The 16179-nt window shown below is 46.1% G+C and overlaps 1 protein-coding gene across 14 annotated transcripts in view; it reads right to left on the bottom strand.

The window, feature by feature from the left end:
- DAB2IP (DAB2 interacting protein) overlaps positions 1 to 16179 on the bottom strand; it is a 354231-nt gene that overhangs the window by 193926 nt on the left and 144126 nt on the right. For 10 of the 14 annotated variants that reach the window (XR_012155308.1, XM_073314870.1, XM_073314869.1 and 7 more), the window contains exon 3: positions 307 to 425. The exons of the other annotated variants lie outside the window; for them this stretch is intronic. Coding sequence is in view for 9 of the 10 variants with exons in the window: in XM_073314870.1 (XP_073170971.1) it covers positions 307 to 425 (119 nt within the window). In the remaining variant the exon portion in view is untranslated. The remainder of the gene's footprint in view (positions 1 to 306; positions 426 to 16179) is intronic. 14 annotated transcript variants of the gene reach the window in all.

Raw genomic sequence — 16179 nt, 5'->3', positions numbered from 1 at the left:
AGCTGCATTTATGAGCTATTTGCATGCCAGGGCAGGGGCTTAGAGTTTATCATCAAATTAAAAAAAGTAGACTAGATGGGTTTCTAATCCTGATAGCCTAAAAAGGGTGGATTTGCATTGCATGCTCGCCTGCAAATTAAAATCTCCTCTCACTGTGATTAAATGAGCCCACTTCTACTGCACATTTAGCCCTATGCTCCAAGTGAGATGAGCAGTGTATTAGCAAGCCCAGGGAAATCAATAACCTCATTCTCTCTCCCCCCGCGCACACACACACCCACACCCACACACGACGCGTTCCCTTACCTTTCATTGTCCACACTCCTGAAGCCAGGTAAAATGTGCCGGAAGCTGCTGTTCCTATCAAGCTTGGGCTGGCTCTTTGTCCTTTTGATGGAGCCTTTAAGCCGACGGCTGAGAAACCCCTGTGGGGTGAGACAAGAATACTAAATTATAACCCCCCCCCAAAAAAAAAAAAAAAAAAAAAAAAGAGCGAGCCCTTAACCTGCTCCCTTGCACCCAAGCACGACTAGGCAAACTGGTCTCTTCAGCACCCTTCAGCTGCAACTGCTGGAAGCATTGTTCGTGCTGTCAGCCCCGACTCCAAGGATTCCATCCAACATCTGCTCCCAGCGCTTGCAGAGGCCAGCAAGCTACGTAGATGCGAGACTCCCCTAAGCCTCTGTTACCTTGGCAACCATCAGCTCACATAAAAATACTGTCTGAGAGACAAGACTAGCATATTGCAACTCCCAACGAGAGGAAACATTCGGACTCGGGGTTCTGTTTGACTCAGCCTGGCACCGCTGCCAGGACTCTCTGCCAGGCACAAGGACTCGCTCACTCCATGCCACCGCGATTGGAATAAGAGATTGACAATAATTCACTCACCTGTCCAAAAAACCCCAATTGCTTGCTTCAGGTGAGTGGAACTGGACAAGGCTGTTTTAAATGTATCACCAAATATCTTCCCCCCACCCCACTCCTACAATGTGCAGCTTTAGAGTAACCTAAATACACATCCTACAGGCAGTACCTGCATAGAGAGAGGACAGACCTATGCTGGACAGAGAGCAAATACACTGTGCCTCCCCTCTCCCCTATGAAATATAAGTAGCAGTCACCGCAGTGCTTTAACTCTAGCATTAAATATTTTAATAGCAAAGCTTCTAATGTGTTATTTGCTTATTGCTATGAGTTAATGGCCAACATAATCTGAACGTTACATTTACTCTTGGAGCAATGTAAGGCAATAAAAGAATCATGCTGCTATGGTGCCCAGCCCTTACAGGAGGGGAGAAGGGCTGAGGGGACTGGCATAGTGGCCATAAGGTAACAACACATTTAAAAGTAACAAAACCATGGTCATAGGAGCCCAGAGAGCAATTCCACTCTTTGGGACACATGGTCATAGCCAGTTATTTCACAAGCTGAGATCTAGCATGTGCCTCTTCTCAGTCCTATCCTCACTGAGGTGGTGGTGACATGCTTAGCCCAAACCAGTATTCTGACATACGAGAGAGTGGAACCTCACTTGCAAGTAAATTGGGGCAGTACCCCCACCTGGGGCCCATGGAGCATGTTCAGCCATGCCAGGCTCGAGCCTATTACACTTTTCCAACCAATCCTGGGAACCGGTTCTAGGTCTCTCTGGGTGACTCCTGAATATAAACAAATGCACTCCTGCATAGTGTAAATAGTCTCTCTCTCAAGAAGAGACTTGTGAGAAGAACCAAGTATAGCTAAATGAAACACAGACCTTCAATTTGTCCATTCTCAGAAAAACACCCCTTCCCAAACAGTGTCAATGGGTCAGATAAGATGTTCCTGGGGTATCAGGACTGCCTGGAGCAGTGTGTGCAGGCTTCTGATTCACAAGCAACTACCTAGTTTGCAACTGTATAAAAAAAGAGACATTCAGACAGGTAAAGGTGACTCAGATTCACCCAAAGGCCATTTCACCCATGAATGAGGCATGTAACCTGTATTCACAGGCCAAGTCATTTTTTCAGAACCACTTGTTTCATTGGAATGGGGATAGAATCAACTGGAAGCAATCTCGAGAGGTCATCTAGTCCAGTCCCCTTCACTCAGGACTAAGTATTATCTAGACCATCCATAGCAGAACATGTCACCAGGTCATGCTACAAGAGAAATGTACAAGACAGTAAGGGCCCTTTCAAAAAGCACTGTAGCTGTGGAAAATATAGCATTTTCCTCTCTATGGAACAGGGAAGCGAGAGGAAGCCCACTAGCAAATCTGGGGGTCTTTTTAAAAAAACCCGAAACAATAAGTCTCAAAGGTTATATCCTCATCTATTGCCTCAGCCTTGCCAGACCACTTATCCTTTCATGCATGCCTTAGACATCCCCATATTTGCTATGTCACTCTACAGTCTCTTGCCTGTCCAGCACACAGAGAAACAGACTTTTTGTGTGTTACCCAACTTTAAACACAAACAGAGTGAAATTCACCTCAGAGAAAAGCCAAGGGAAGTTAGCCCACACAGCAGTCTAAATCTAGTTGTATAATCACTGGCCTGAGTGGGGTATCTGGGCTCTGAAAGGGAGGGAGAAGCATTTCGCTACACCAACATAGCCTCTCCATACCATTATTTCCTCCAAGGCAACCGAAAGATCCAGTAACCTTCTCTTGGACATACTGTAGTTTCTGCCATACCAGATCAGACCCTCAGTCCATCAAGTCTGGTCTCCTAGTATGGGCAATAGCCAATATGTGATGCTTTGGAGGAAGGTCAAAGGGGAAAAATGCAACTGGCTAATTCTGCATTCTTCCCTAACCCCTGTGGCAAACCGGCTTCAATCCAGAAGCAAGAGATTGTACTGCCTTTATCTCTGCAGGCCTAGCTACAAATATTATATGTCGTAACTTTATCAAGCCACTTCTTTAAAATCCAGTGACAGCTTTTAACTCTGGACAGGGAACTGAGAATGCAACAAACATTTTTCTGTAACAAATGATCACAGCCATCTCACACTATCTTACATTTCACATCTTGACAATTGCTAGATGATTCGAGCAGGGCTTGGAAATTAAAATTGAAGATTGCAATAAGACATTACATTCCTTCTGTTCCCCATTGTTTTAACATTCATCGCCACCAGCAGGAGAACACACTGTGCCATTTTCAGTTTTCATTGCCAGCTTCAGTGGGAGAATTAGATGTCAGAGATTTTAATGCCGGTAAATTATAACAACACAGTAAACTTACGTAGTGTGTGTTGTTCGTACATAAGGAACTTCACAAGAGTGGGAAACTATTATTTCTGATTTTTATAGATGGGGTAACACAGACCCACAGTGGGGAACTGGCTTGCCCCAGGAAAAAAAAAAAAGAGAGAACAAACAGGAATTGGTTTCTTGGGCATGTCTGCCATGCTTTTGTGGTATAACAACAAGTAGAATAAGACTACCCATCTCATCTTCACTGGTGACCATAGACAAGATTTGAACTCTGCTCTCTACAGGGGATGCTAGTTGCATCTTCCAGCACCACTACTCCTCTACTCCAGTCTTGCTACAATCTCCTTGAGAGTCCCTAGTGGTTAGAATAGAGTATTCTGCTGGCCTCTGTATGTGGTTTATAAATCTTAGATTGAGAGTATTTTGGAGCAGGGTCTATTTCTACCTCAGTGTGGGCAGCATTTAGTACTAATAAATAAATTATAGGAAACACTGTGCTATTATCTTAAATAGATTAAATATTCAGAAGCACAAAGACAGTTTAATGGGCTATAATACAAATGACAATCCACAGAAAGCTGAAGGAGAACAAAGGATTCCTCCAGAAACAGCCACACTAGAAAGTCATCAGAAACGACAACCTGTATAAGTCCCCTCCTCAACATAACTCAACTTGCACTCCTTGAGCTCCGATGTTACAGAAAGGCCAGAGGAGCTCAGTGTTTTCATAAAACTGCCAGTGCACCTCTTTGGCAGTTTCCCTTTACAAATCGACAGCAGAATTCCAGCACAACCAAGACTTGGTCTCCCTCCTTGGCACTTCAGGCAGGTGACATAGCTAGAGCCTGGCACGGGCTATGCAAAGAGGGATTTCCCCACACAACCACTCTGCCAATGCATCTCAAGCCTGGTGGCACACTCCTGCTATTCCAGAAGGGAGATTACCTGCTACACTGATGTTAGGAGGGGCTTCCAGGAGGGAGGGAGGTAGGGAGAGGGAGGGAGAGAGTGGAAGAGAGAGACAGACACACACACCCCGACCCAAGGAGACAATTTGCTAGAAACGTATGCCAGGATTTGAACATATGTCTCCAGTGACAAATGGCAAGTGCACTAGCCTGATGTGCCAACAAGCCCCTTCCATAATGACATACCAACCAGCTTTCCCCAACACACACACCAAACCACCAAGCTTCTTGCCCTTGCGTGACACCTAGGTATGCTCTTTCTGGTCTTTTATTAGAGGAATTCTTAACTGGATGGAAAGCTCTGTTTAAGATGTACATATGGCCAAACTCAGGGCCCTATCCTGCACTGCGCTGAGAGTGCTCAGCACATGACAGAACAGTACTTCCTCCATGGCCAACACAGCTGCTGCCCTAGACTCTTATCAGGCCTTGTCAGGATGGAAAAAAGCAGCATTTAGTGTATAAATAATCTCTTTAATGGTGATGGACATGAGCGGGTACAGCAAAGAAATACCTTTCCAATGCTGCCAGATGAACTAGTTCCATCAGCTTGACCTGCAAAGCAGCAGTGAAAGGGTTAAGCGCTTGTGGACACTCCCTCCACTCAAGAAGTGATCTTTTTTCGGGGCAGAGGCAGCCACTCTGGCCAGATGTAGTCTGCAGCGCCACCTCAAAGCTGCCCGGAGAGCTGCTCTGTTCCAACACCTGTACAGGGAGCTCAGGCACAGTGCTCCATTGCCTAGAAATAAAAAGATGTCCAGGTTCCCTGCTCTGCAGCTAAGCAATTCAACTTTTGCAAGTGGAAGGGGCTTGGCTGTTCTTGGTTTGTCTCCCTAAACACAGACTCACTTCTGGAACACAACTGCCCTAATCCAGACAGGAGATTGAAATGATAAGACGACACAGGAGAAAAAAGAAACAAACGTTTCCTTTGAGGAATGGCTGCTACCCTTATCTGCTGCTGAATCCACCGCCCCGCCTCTGAAAACAAGACAGGCAAACTTCAAAACAGGACAGTTAATCTGGATGTGATCTGGGTTCCTTCTCCCTACACCTTTGGACAAAGCTTATTCATAAGCAGTTAAGACCCCACAGGCAGGAGAAGAAATTTAGGAAGACAAGCATGAAGTCCGAGCTCTCCTTTCACAAGGGATGGGAGTCACTGAATATTGACTGTTTTGCCCAGGCAGTGGTGTTTTTAGCTGAAATCTCACTCCTGAGTGTAACAAAAGGCACAGAGTGCATAACTGCTACCAGCATCCCGAAACCGGCCGGGCCTGTATGTCATCGCAGTGTGGCATGGGAAAGCATCCTACTGCAGAGGAAGAAATAAGGCAGCTACCCCTAGACGTCTTCAAGAGAGGATTGTAGAATATCTCCGTAAAAGTTTCAACACCTCTCAGGAGGATACAAGGGACATCCCTATGTATGTGAACGGCTACACAGGCCCACCCGCTCCCCCAAACCCCACCTAACCCTAAAGGGGAACAGAAAGTAGATACCAACTCTACCTCCATTTTTGTACTGCAACCTCTTCTCATCCAAAAAACCCCAAAACAATGAGAAGTTGATACCTGTGTCATGTTGGGCTGGGCGCCATCTTTAAATTTAAAGTTTGTTAGGGAAAACACATGCACACTCTGACCCGAGCTTCCTTCCCCTTCATTGAACACCTCCATGCTCAGCTGGTATGACTGGGTAGACCATGGAGGAGTCTCAAACTGGTCCTGGCTTGTGGCATAGCTGGACTCCCTAGCCCCCTTTCTCCTGTTTCTCACTCTTCAGGCAGGGATCTTGGTCTAGGGCTCCTCCCAGGTATCCACAGCAGTCTGCGGAGTGCTGGTGGGATCTCCACAAAACATGGCATGCAGCTCATGCTAAGAAAGGCTGGTCTGCAGCTCACCATCAGATCAACTGTTGGCCTCCCTAGCCTTGTGGTACACCTGCCACAGTTCCTTGGCTTTCACACAGCCCTGCTGCTGACGGACGTGATATCTCTTTGCCTGCATCGCCCCTGCAGTTTTTTTGTAGATTCCCACATTTCTACAGCTGGTCCGTAGCTGGGCCTACACAGCCTCTTCTCCCCACAGGCCCAGGAGAGCCAACACCTGCTGTCTACTCCAGGCAGGAGCCCGTCTTGTCTCTCACAAACGTTACGACAGCACACAGGACCTCTATCCCATCCAAAAGCCACACACACAGTAAACAATAAACTGACATGTTCAGAGAAACCACTGGATTTATTTTTTCCTAGTTTGGTGTTAGTTTCATGGTTGACTTCAAGTAAAACCTCGCTACGTATTTTTCAAAGATCTTCTGTAATGTGTTAGCTACTCACAGTAATAAAATTGCCAACCACAGCTGAAGTGTCACATGCAAATAGAAAAATCCCAGTCTTAAATAAATGATTACCTGTCATTATTATTTTGTACCTCATGATGTCCAGTTTCTAGGGAAAATGGATGATCTGGTGGTTAAGGTAGAGAATGAGCCCAAGGTCTAGTCCTTGAAATGCCAGACTTCTTGTATGACCATGGGCAACTCTCAGTCTGGCTGGGTCTCATTTTATTCTGGAGACTTATATTATGTTCAAAAAAAGAAAAGGAGTACCTGTGGCAACTTAGAGACTAACCAATTTATTTGAGCATAAGCTTTCGTGAGCTACAGCTCACTTCATCAGATGCTCACGAAAGCTTATGCTCAAATAAATTGGTTAGTCTCTAAGGTGCCACAAGTACTCCTTTTCTTTTTGCGAATACAGACTAACACGGCTGTTACTCTGAAACCTGATATTATGTTCAGGCACTTTGGTCTCTGAGTATCTCAGCTCCTTGCAAAGATTTAAGTTGTTTGGGGCGTAGACCATCTTTTTGTTCTGGGTTTGTACATCACCTAGCACAATAGGGTTCGGGGCATGGCTGGGACTCTTGGTACTACCACAATACAAAATGATAATAAAATAGGAATAAGTATTCTTACAACCTACTTTGAAGCTAAATTAGTGGATGATGTTTACAAAAGGTACTGAAATACATGATAGGAAGCGATCAAATTACAGCTAAAAAATGGTGATACTCTTCTAAACTCTACTGAGGAAAAAAAAGCTCCATGCTCAAACCAAGTTCCACCCACATGAGACACCAAAACAAGACCTCACTCACAACAGAACTTCAAATTATTATTTCCTTTCACTTTTCTGGCACACCAATCAACCATGAAATACTGACATGTAATTGCCATCATTATACTTCAGAGTTAACATGCATGTGAAATGAATATAGGCAGTTCACACTTTTTAGAGCTATCGTGTTGCTGTCTGGAGACTCAGGTGAACATTCCAGTTTATGCTTGAATCACAATGTTTTCTTCACAAGCATAAGGACCAAAGACTTAACTGTTTTGTTTGCTTTTTAAGTTAAATCTTATTTTCTGAAACAGAAGATGGCAGCCTTCATGAGATACCAGTGACTCACTGACATGACACCATCCAACCTCTAGTGCTGGATATTGGTATTATAAAGCGAGACGGAAACAAAATCAGCACTATGGAGAACTGTCTGGATGCTGCAAAGACAAGTTCATTAATATCTGTGTTGTGAAGCAGCTGGAGATTCTCAGATGGAAGATGCTAGAGAAATGCAAAGTATTATTAGTTTCAATGGACAAACAAGTGAGTTATCTTTGTGATCTTCAGAATTTGAAATAAAATGAAAGCTTTTTCCTGGGCAGTATTCAGTATTTCCTCGTTACCATGACAAAGATACCCAGTGTACAACTCCACCATTGCCTTGTAGAACATGTCTGTATTCAACTCCACCAGTGAGCACAAAGATAAAAGATAAAACCAACAGAAAGTTCAAGAGTGAAAAGTTTATCCTGCAAGTCTGAGGGGGGAAAAGCAAGCCATAAAGCAGACTCCTTTAATTGATACAAGTAAGCAAGTGAATTTCATGTATAGAAGTAACCTTCAGAGATCAAGTGCCTTTATATTTGTTTAGAATCTGGGGGATGCTCTTTTGAATAGATCATATATCATTTATTACTGTTGGCTCTTTTGATTTAAACTTTTAAGTTAAAGCTGTTCCCCTGTCACTGTCATCCAATTCTATTCCTGTCAGAAGTGACAAAGGGCTCAATTCATGAATTTAAAAAGCAGACAGCCTCTGTCGAGTCACCTGCCTGAGAGTGTGCATTCTCTGTATATGCCATTTTTGCATAGGCATATTAATGAATAGTGTAGAGAGAAACATCAGTCATAGCCTCACCTGAGAAATCCAGGTGTCATCAGCTACATGAAAATTCCCACGAAGTTAACCTTACAAGTTATCTTTGCAAACTTCTCAGGTGAGGACCTCTCAGATTCAGATTGCATCACAATGCCCGGCTCGTGCTGATCGAGAGAGCCTGCCTAGCATGTATGGCACTGGGTCCTGGGGAGAACCCTTCACAAGTCAACAGAGCATTAGGGATCAGAGCTCAAAAGGAGAAAAATACACACTTCTCCTGGTCAAATGACTAGTGTATCTATTAAGACAGCCATATGCACAACCCTAGCAGAAAACCTGTACACATGCAAGAGGGTGGCAAGATCTCAGATTTATCTTTTCATGCTTTCATATACCTACCTCAGCTGCTATTCCCAGCCACGCTGTAAACCCATAGAGGAATGTCCATCTGATGTGAAGTGAGGGGCACTTATGCCAGGTGACTAGGGCAAGCAGAGTCCATCCATGCAGAACCAGGTTGCAATGATCCCTGGAATGTTAATATATCTGTGTCCAAAGGGGACCAGGAAAGCCTCTCTCTCTCTCCCCCATACACACGAGGGCTTAGGATGAAAGCCAATAGCATGAGAAAATATTTCCAGGAACATTCCATGTGTCCAGTGACAGATGCTTATCATGGCAGGTCAAAGACCCATCACTCCACACTCTTGCCAGGCGTGGGCCCTGGCATGCAGAGCACCTGGGCAGACATTGACACACAACATGGGAGTGCACAGACGTGTATATTTGTGAGTCAGGCCACAAAGCAGTCACAGAATGCAAGAAACAGTGCAGCTTGTTAAAGGTTGCCTAGCAACAATGCCCTTGTATGACAAGAGACTAATACAATTTGCACCGTCATTGAAATACTTAGATCAGTCCATTGGAAAAATTGGAGGAAAAGGCACCTAGGAGCCAGCTTGGGTCTAGCCAGGACCACAAGACTGGGAACATTTAGCGAGAACAAGCAGGGGTTAATCAGGAGGCTGGGGATTTTAATGCAGGCAAGTATCATTCAATCACACAGGAAAGAGAAAGAAAAACTCTAGCAGGTCACATTTTGTCCCTGTCCACCTCCAGCTAAGGCATGATTGCGGTTTACAGCCTATTCTCCAGTGCTCTGCTCCATCCTGCTTTAAGTGTCCCAGGCCTAGGTGTTCCACTGCACCTTAGGGAGAGGACTCCCCTTTAACAGGCTCTCCCTGCCACAAACCATGACACACATTGTTGAGGACTCCAAAATGACTCCACTTCCCGGAGGTCTTCGTGCCTTGAACATCATAGATAAGAACACTGTGGCTTGGCTTGACTGACTGCATTCACCAAATAAATAAAATATATTCCTGCCAGTACATTCACCCTCCCCCAGGGACTTTTCTTGATCCTCAGCCTAAACGTTCCTCTGCTCAATTTCATTCCATTGCACCTTTCCCTCTGCATTGGGAAATAATGCCCCTCTTGCCTTGGCCTGGCCACCTCCTAAGTACTCACACTCAGCTGTCACACCTCATACTAGTCATGGATTGGACAAGCTAAGTGTGCTCTGTGCTCTTCATCTTTCCTCCAGGAAGGTGCGGGTCACTGTGAAAAGTTCAGGCAAGCCAAGGCCCTATACTGGAGCAATCAAGTCCATGGCTGCACTCCTTGGGTAGTGCTGAAGGGCTGCTCAGTTACACAGCGGAGGTGTTCACACACTCTGAGGAGCGGTGGCAATACAAGAATCTGGATCGACAGAGAAAGATCCTGCCGGGAGCAGACAGAGTGCGGACTGCATCCTGAGGCACTCACTAGGGAGGGATCACCTGGGTCTTCAATTTGGCCTCTTCTGTTCTTCTGTTGAAACAAAAACAACCCTGCCCTGCACTGTTTGTTCTCTGGTCCACGATTAGCATACTGCCAACATTTCACAGCCGCACAAGGCAGAGAAATATTCCCAAGGAAGGTAGGAGCAGGGTAATTGGGCAATCAGCAATGAACGATGCAGGAACTACTGAGAGTGACCTTGAAGAACAGAAATGAAGAGCAATCAGAGAAGGCATCGCCCAGGAAAGTACCATGCCAGGGCGAAACAGCCTCTTCACAGACACAGTGTGCTGGTTCTCACAAAGAAGAAACTCCTTTGTCAAACTTTTTGCTGCTGTGACTCATCATCTTTGGTGCTAGATGAGCTGAGCTCTCAACACGCACATCACGTCACTTTCTGGTGACTACAGGGGCTTGATCCTGGTGAGATGCTGAGTGCCTCTTCTGAGGTGCTGAGCTCCATCTCCCCCACCCCAAAGTCAAAAGGAGCATGCAGATCACCTTTCACAATCAGGCCCACGTTAGCAGCTTTGGGTCTCTTCTGAATCCCCACTCTGCTGGCTCTGTGGAACGGAAGAGCACTGCACTCCTTAGCGCTTTCCTTGGCGAACTGGCATGAAATCAGGGCCCTGAATATTTTTACTCCTTTAAAAACAAATCATCGCCAACAAACAGAAATCCAAGCAAAGCAATGGCATGGCCACGACAGGTGCTGAACTTCATCCCACCTCTGCTATCGCTGCCCCTTGATCGCGCTGGTATCCTTGTCTCTGCCCTTGGTCCAGGTTCTCTTTGTATCTATTTGAGGCAGGAGCTTGCTCTTCTTACTCGTCTATAAGGCACCGACAGCAGCTGGTGCTATGGAAATAATAAAGACGTTGTAGACGTACCCCTCCAAGCCAGGCCACGTCAGGAGCCCCTGAGGGTCTGTCTCCGCTGCAGGGCGAGGTAGGACTGCAGACATCCCCCAGCTAGCTCTGATCTAGCCGGCTCAAATAATACCTGCAGCAGCAGCAGCTCACAAGGTCCCCAACAGGCTTGTGCAGCCCACGCTGCAGCAGCTTTGCTGCCGTCACTCTTGGAGCGAGCTAGATCAAAGCTAACTCGGGTATGTCTACACACGCTGCAGTAACGCCTCTGACTGCCGTGCAGACGCACCCTAAAAGCGGTTACTAATCCAACTGTTATTGAGTGGAGTTTGAGATTCTAAGTAGGAGACCAAATAAACCTCTCATCCCTCCAGATGGGTCCCTCTAGATTAGAGCTGCAGTTAACTGGCAGGGAGAAGCAGGCTGGTGTCTCCATCATGTGGGAAAAAACAGACCACAGGCCTCTTAACCTGGGACTTTTCCTGCCCCCTAGAGCCACACAGTTCCTTCCAAAAGGGGAAAGCAGGCACAAAATGCAAACAAAACAGCTTCCTTTCCTGCACCGCAAGCCTGGAGCTGTCAATCAGCAAGTGTTGATTCCAAATGACAATCTTACAACTTTTCCCAAGAATCAGGATATTCCCTTACTATGAGGTAAAGTTTGGCACACTGAAACTGACCAGTCACAATTCCCAGGCTTCTCCCGATACAAACAAAACACCAGGAGACAGAACATGTTCGAGCAGAATAGTAAATAAGCAGTAAGGGAACATTTCCTCCAGGAGATTTGGTCTATTACATGTAGCCAGACATCTCTTCAGATGAAATTGTCTTCAGCCCAAAAGGAAGCACCGTACAGGGATCCAATTACTAGACTTTCAATTTCAATTGCAAATGGACAATGCAGAAAGCAAGGTGTAAGAGGGGAGTTGCAAAGGTCCATCATGCCAAAGTGCCACGCCCGCACCACTGCCCATTCTTGGGGCACACAGATGGCAGCAGTGACGCTCTGTGGAACAGATTGCCATGGGCTGTGGTAAAGGAATGCCTGAAAAAAGCTACCAAAGGATTGGTGAGCTGCCTTACGTGGCTGGAATCAGATAGGTCACTGAGACGCATTTGATTGAGACAGGTCGTTGTTACTAGAAAACAGCACTTGTATAAGAGCCATGAATGGAGGAGACAGAGGATGCAGTTACTGCTCTTGCTGGTTAGGCAAAGCATCGGACTTAAGCAGCTGCATGCACTAGTTCAAAGAGGAATTATTTTGGAGACGTTCTGTGGCCTGTATTATGCAGGTCAGACTGATCATAGGGGTCCCTTCCAGTCTTAGAATTTATGACTCAAAGAAACTCCACTGAAGCAAGTGGAGTTGTGCCTGCTTACGCCAACAATGAATGTGGCCCATAGAGATTAATACCTTGGCTTGAGTCACAGGCTAAGAGTGAGCGTCATGGTTTCGTTGTAGCCCCCAACAGACATTTGGTCACCTCGCAGAAAGCGCTGCGCAGTCTCGCATGATTGACGGTTAAGACTGGAAAAGCAGAAGTTTCATGTACATTATGGGAGAATGTAGGGGCTCAGAAACAGAACACCAGGAGATGCTGAAGGTCAGGAGTGAGGCGCCTTGGCAGAAATCTGTTAGGGGAAGCTGGATAGATCCTGATCCTGCTGAAACGATGCTCGGTTCTAGCTGGTGCTACTCAGTTTCTTTAATACAAAGTTTAACGTTTAAAAAAAAAAAAGATACAACCTGGCTATGAAGCCTCCACGCTAATGCAAGAAAAAGGGGCAGCTGTTTAAAAAGGATAATCAGAAAACACACACACAGTAACAGTCTATGGAATTTGCTGCGGCAGGAGATGGAAGCAAACAGATTAGTAAACTATGAATAAGGACAGCACCTACCAGTACACTGGCTAGGTGGAGTGATCATGGTAACAGGTATGTTAGAACTACCAGAGACAGATTAGACAGAGTTCACCATCCTCATGCTACATGGTATTAATCGGTCAGCACCCCGCCAAAAGGAATCTGCCCTTACCCTAGCACAGAGTCACGCAGTCACACATGCTGTGGCAGCTCACACCTTCCTCTGCAGTGCCCAGTAACGGGCGCTGTTGGGACAGGTGCCACTGCCAACGGCTGCCCACACGCAGTGCTGAGCACACCCAGGGCTCTGAAAAAGGTCATTCTTCCCCACTGTCTGCGAAGAGAAAGCCAAAGGAGTGAGGCGTGAAGCTCCTTAGTGACTGAAGCAGGCTTTATTTGTAGGACTACAACTCCAAGGAGCCTGAATCATGGATCATGAACCACTGTGCTAGGCACTGTACAGACACACAACAAAAAGGCAGCCCCTGTCCCAAGGAGCTTATAATCTATGTATAAGGCAAGAGACATACAAAGAAACAATAAAGATCAGCAAGTAGGGTTGCCAACTTTCTAACCACACAAAACAGAACACCCCTTCCCTGCCCCTTCTCCGAGGCCCTGCCCTTTCTCTGAGGTCCCACCCGCCACTCACTCCATTCCCCCCTCTGCCGCCTCCCACCCCCCAGTCGCTCACTCTTTCCCACCCTCACTCACTTTCACTGGGCTGGGGCAGGAGGTTGGGGTGTGGGAGGGGGTAGGGGCTCTGGGCTGGGGCCAGAGATGAGGGGTTTGGGGTGCAGGAGGCAGCTCCAGGGGTTTGGGGTGCAGGATCCCAGCAGTGCTTACCCCGGCTCTGAGGAAGCGGCTGCCAGGTCCCTGTGGCCTCTGGGTGAATGGGTGGCCAGGTGGCTCTGAGCAGTGCTTGTTGCCTTCGCACCCGCAGGCACTGCCCACTGGAGCTCCCATTGGGAGCTGTGGAGTCGGTACCCGGGGCAAGGGCAGCGCGTGGCACTTCACTGCCCACCCAGCATCTAGGGGCCGCAGGGATCTGGTGGCCGTTTCTGGGAGCTACATGGAGCTAGGGCAGGCAGGGAGCTTGCCTTAGCCCTGGGCCCCCGCTGCGCCGCCAACCGGACTTTTAACGGCCCGGTCAGTGGTGCCAATCAGAGCCACTTAGGTCCCTTTTCGACCAGGCAGAGAGAGCACTATTACATGAAGCTCAGGAGTTCACCCTTGTTGGGCTCACAGTGGTTTTCCCTCAAGCACTAACTTTAACAATTTATATTAAATTTATAAGTCAGCCCTACTGGAACTTACAACTGAGAGACCAAGAAATAGGATGGGGTGGATGGTCTCTTATGTGCCATGCAGAAATCAAAACATTTCCAAGCCAATATTCCCAGCTAGCATTCCATCAGCATCTTCCTGACATACACTCTTGATACCACAGTTTAGATCACCTGTGCCTCTAAAAGAGAGACCGCAGCCTGCATAAAACTCTGCGTTTATTCCCGCAAGGGGGAACCACATGGGCTGTGAAATTACCTGGGTTGCGTTCATAAAAGGGGATTCATGTTCTTGTAAAAGTACATGTGCCTCCAAATTATTTGGAGACCGTTGTAAAGGCCCACTGAAAATCTGGCTTTGTGTAAAGAATAGCTGCACTGACTCAGCATCTCAAAGGTTTTAGCTCCGTTATAGGCCTATTCTACATCATATCACTGGGAAAGGCATGGGTTTTTTTCAAGCAAACATCCAGCCCAGGATAAAAGGCAACAGGGAGAAAACCAATTACTTGACTCCTAAGAAATTCTACAATTTTCCATCCGCGTTTTCAAGAAATGTCCTCAAAGGATTAGCCCCACAAGACCTTTATAACTACAGACCTTCAGCTAAAGCCCTCAAATCCAAGAGATACGCAGCTAAAACATACCCCATAGTGTTCACAGGATTCAACTGTTTATGACATTAAGAGTTTGGAGTATTTGACTTTCAATAAATCTAATAAGTTCACATTTACAGTATCCTATGCCCTGTATACACAAGAGATTTTACAATGGAGAGCAATAGATTCCAATCAGACAAATGTCTTTGAAACCTCAAAGAGAGAATGAGTGCCTTTTAGATTAAAAGGGATAATCCCCATCTGACAGAAAATTATTCACACTCCTATAAATCTAAACTTCTACAATACTTTCTGTAGCATAATAATGACTTAAGCACTTGATATCAGCTGTAAATCATTACGTCCGTTCTGCTTTTAAAATGTAGTTGTGATTTCACTGAAGATAAAATAAAGAATTTATAGGACATGGTAGCAAAGTGTATTTGGATTCTTGGTGATCCCTCTCAGACATGACCAGCAACCAAACTCTACGAAGATTAATGGTTTCTATCACTCAGACTCTTTATAGAGGGCATCCAAGGGAAACCATCTATCTGCTCCTAATACTTAAAGCTAGTGCACAAGTTTCCATGATCTAACCATTTAAACTGTCTTGCTTGCTGTGATAAGTAACTCAACCCAGGCATGTGGCTACAGACAGCCTGACCCCCACCGCGCAGGTGCCCACTCAAGACTAAGCAGCACAGAGCCTTTCAAAAGTTGTGCTGTTATAACATATTCTTGGTTACAGTTGGCTAATGAACCCTGAACCCTCTCCAGGTACACCAGACCCCTCACCGCAGGGTCAAGACCATCAACAGTCAGATACACTGTCCCTTCCAAATGAAGAATTCCTCCCTTCATCATCTTTACTGAAACAAAAAAAATATGTTTTCTTTCCAACACAACAAAACCAGCTGAATTCTTAATGCCAGAAATGCACATGCTTTTCAAAAGACAATGAACAGATCCACCCCACAGCAAGCTTTCCATCTAACAAAGATGGAAACGAGAGAGGTCAAGCATGGGCGGGTGCACAGACAGCGTTTTAGAGGTGATCACTCTAGGACGGTGGAGTGAAAGAAACTGGGTTTGAACGAGGAGAGGCAGGATTTTTGGGAGAGGGGGACAAAAATTGGGAGTCCATTTCTAGCACAGGATCGTACCGCCTCCTAATCTTTATTTAGCATAATGAAATCTGAACTGCCATACTGAAACAGACCACTGGGCCATCTAGCCTTGGGTCCTGCTTCTGGCAGTGGTCAAAAAACAACCCTTCAGAGAAAGGAGAGGGAACCTCTATCCAGAAAGT

This window comes from Lepidochelys kempii, chromosome 16 (assembly GCF_965140265.1).
Source record: "Lepidochelys kempii isolate rLepKem1 chromosome 16, rLepKem1.hap2, whole genome shotgun sequence".
NCBI lineage: Eukaryota > Metazoa > Chordata > Testudines > Cheloniidae > Lepidochelys > Lepidochelys kempii.
The sequence above is the reverse complement of the archived record's forward strand: the minus strand, read 5'-3'. Positions and strand labels throughout refer to the sequence as shown.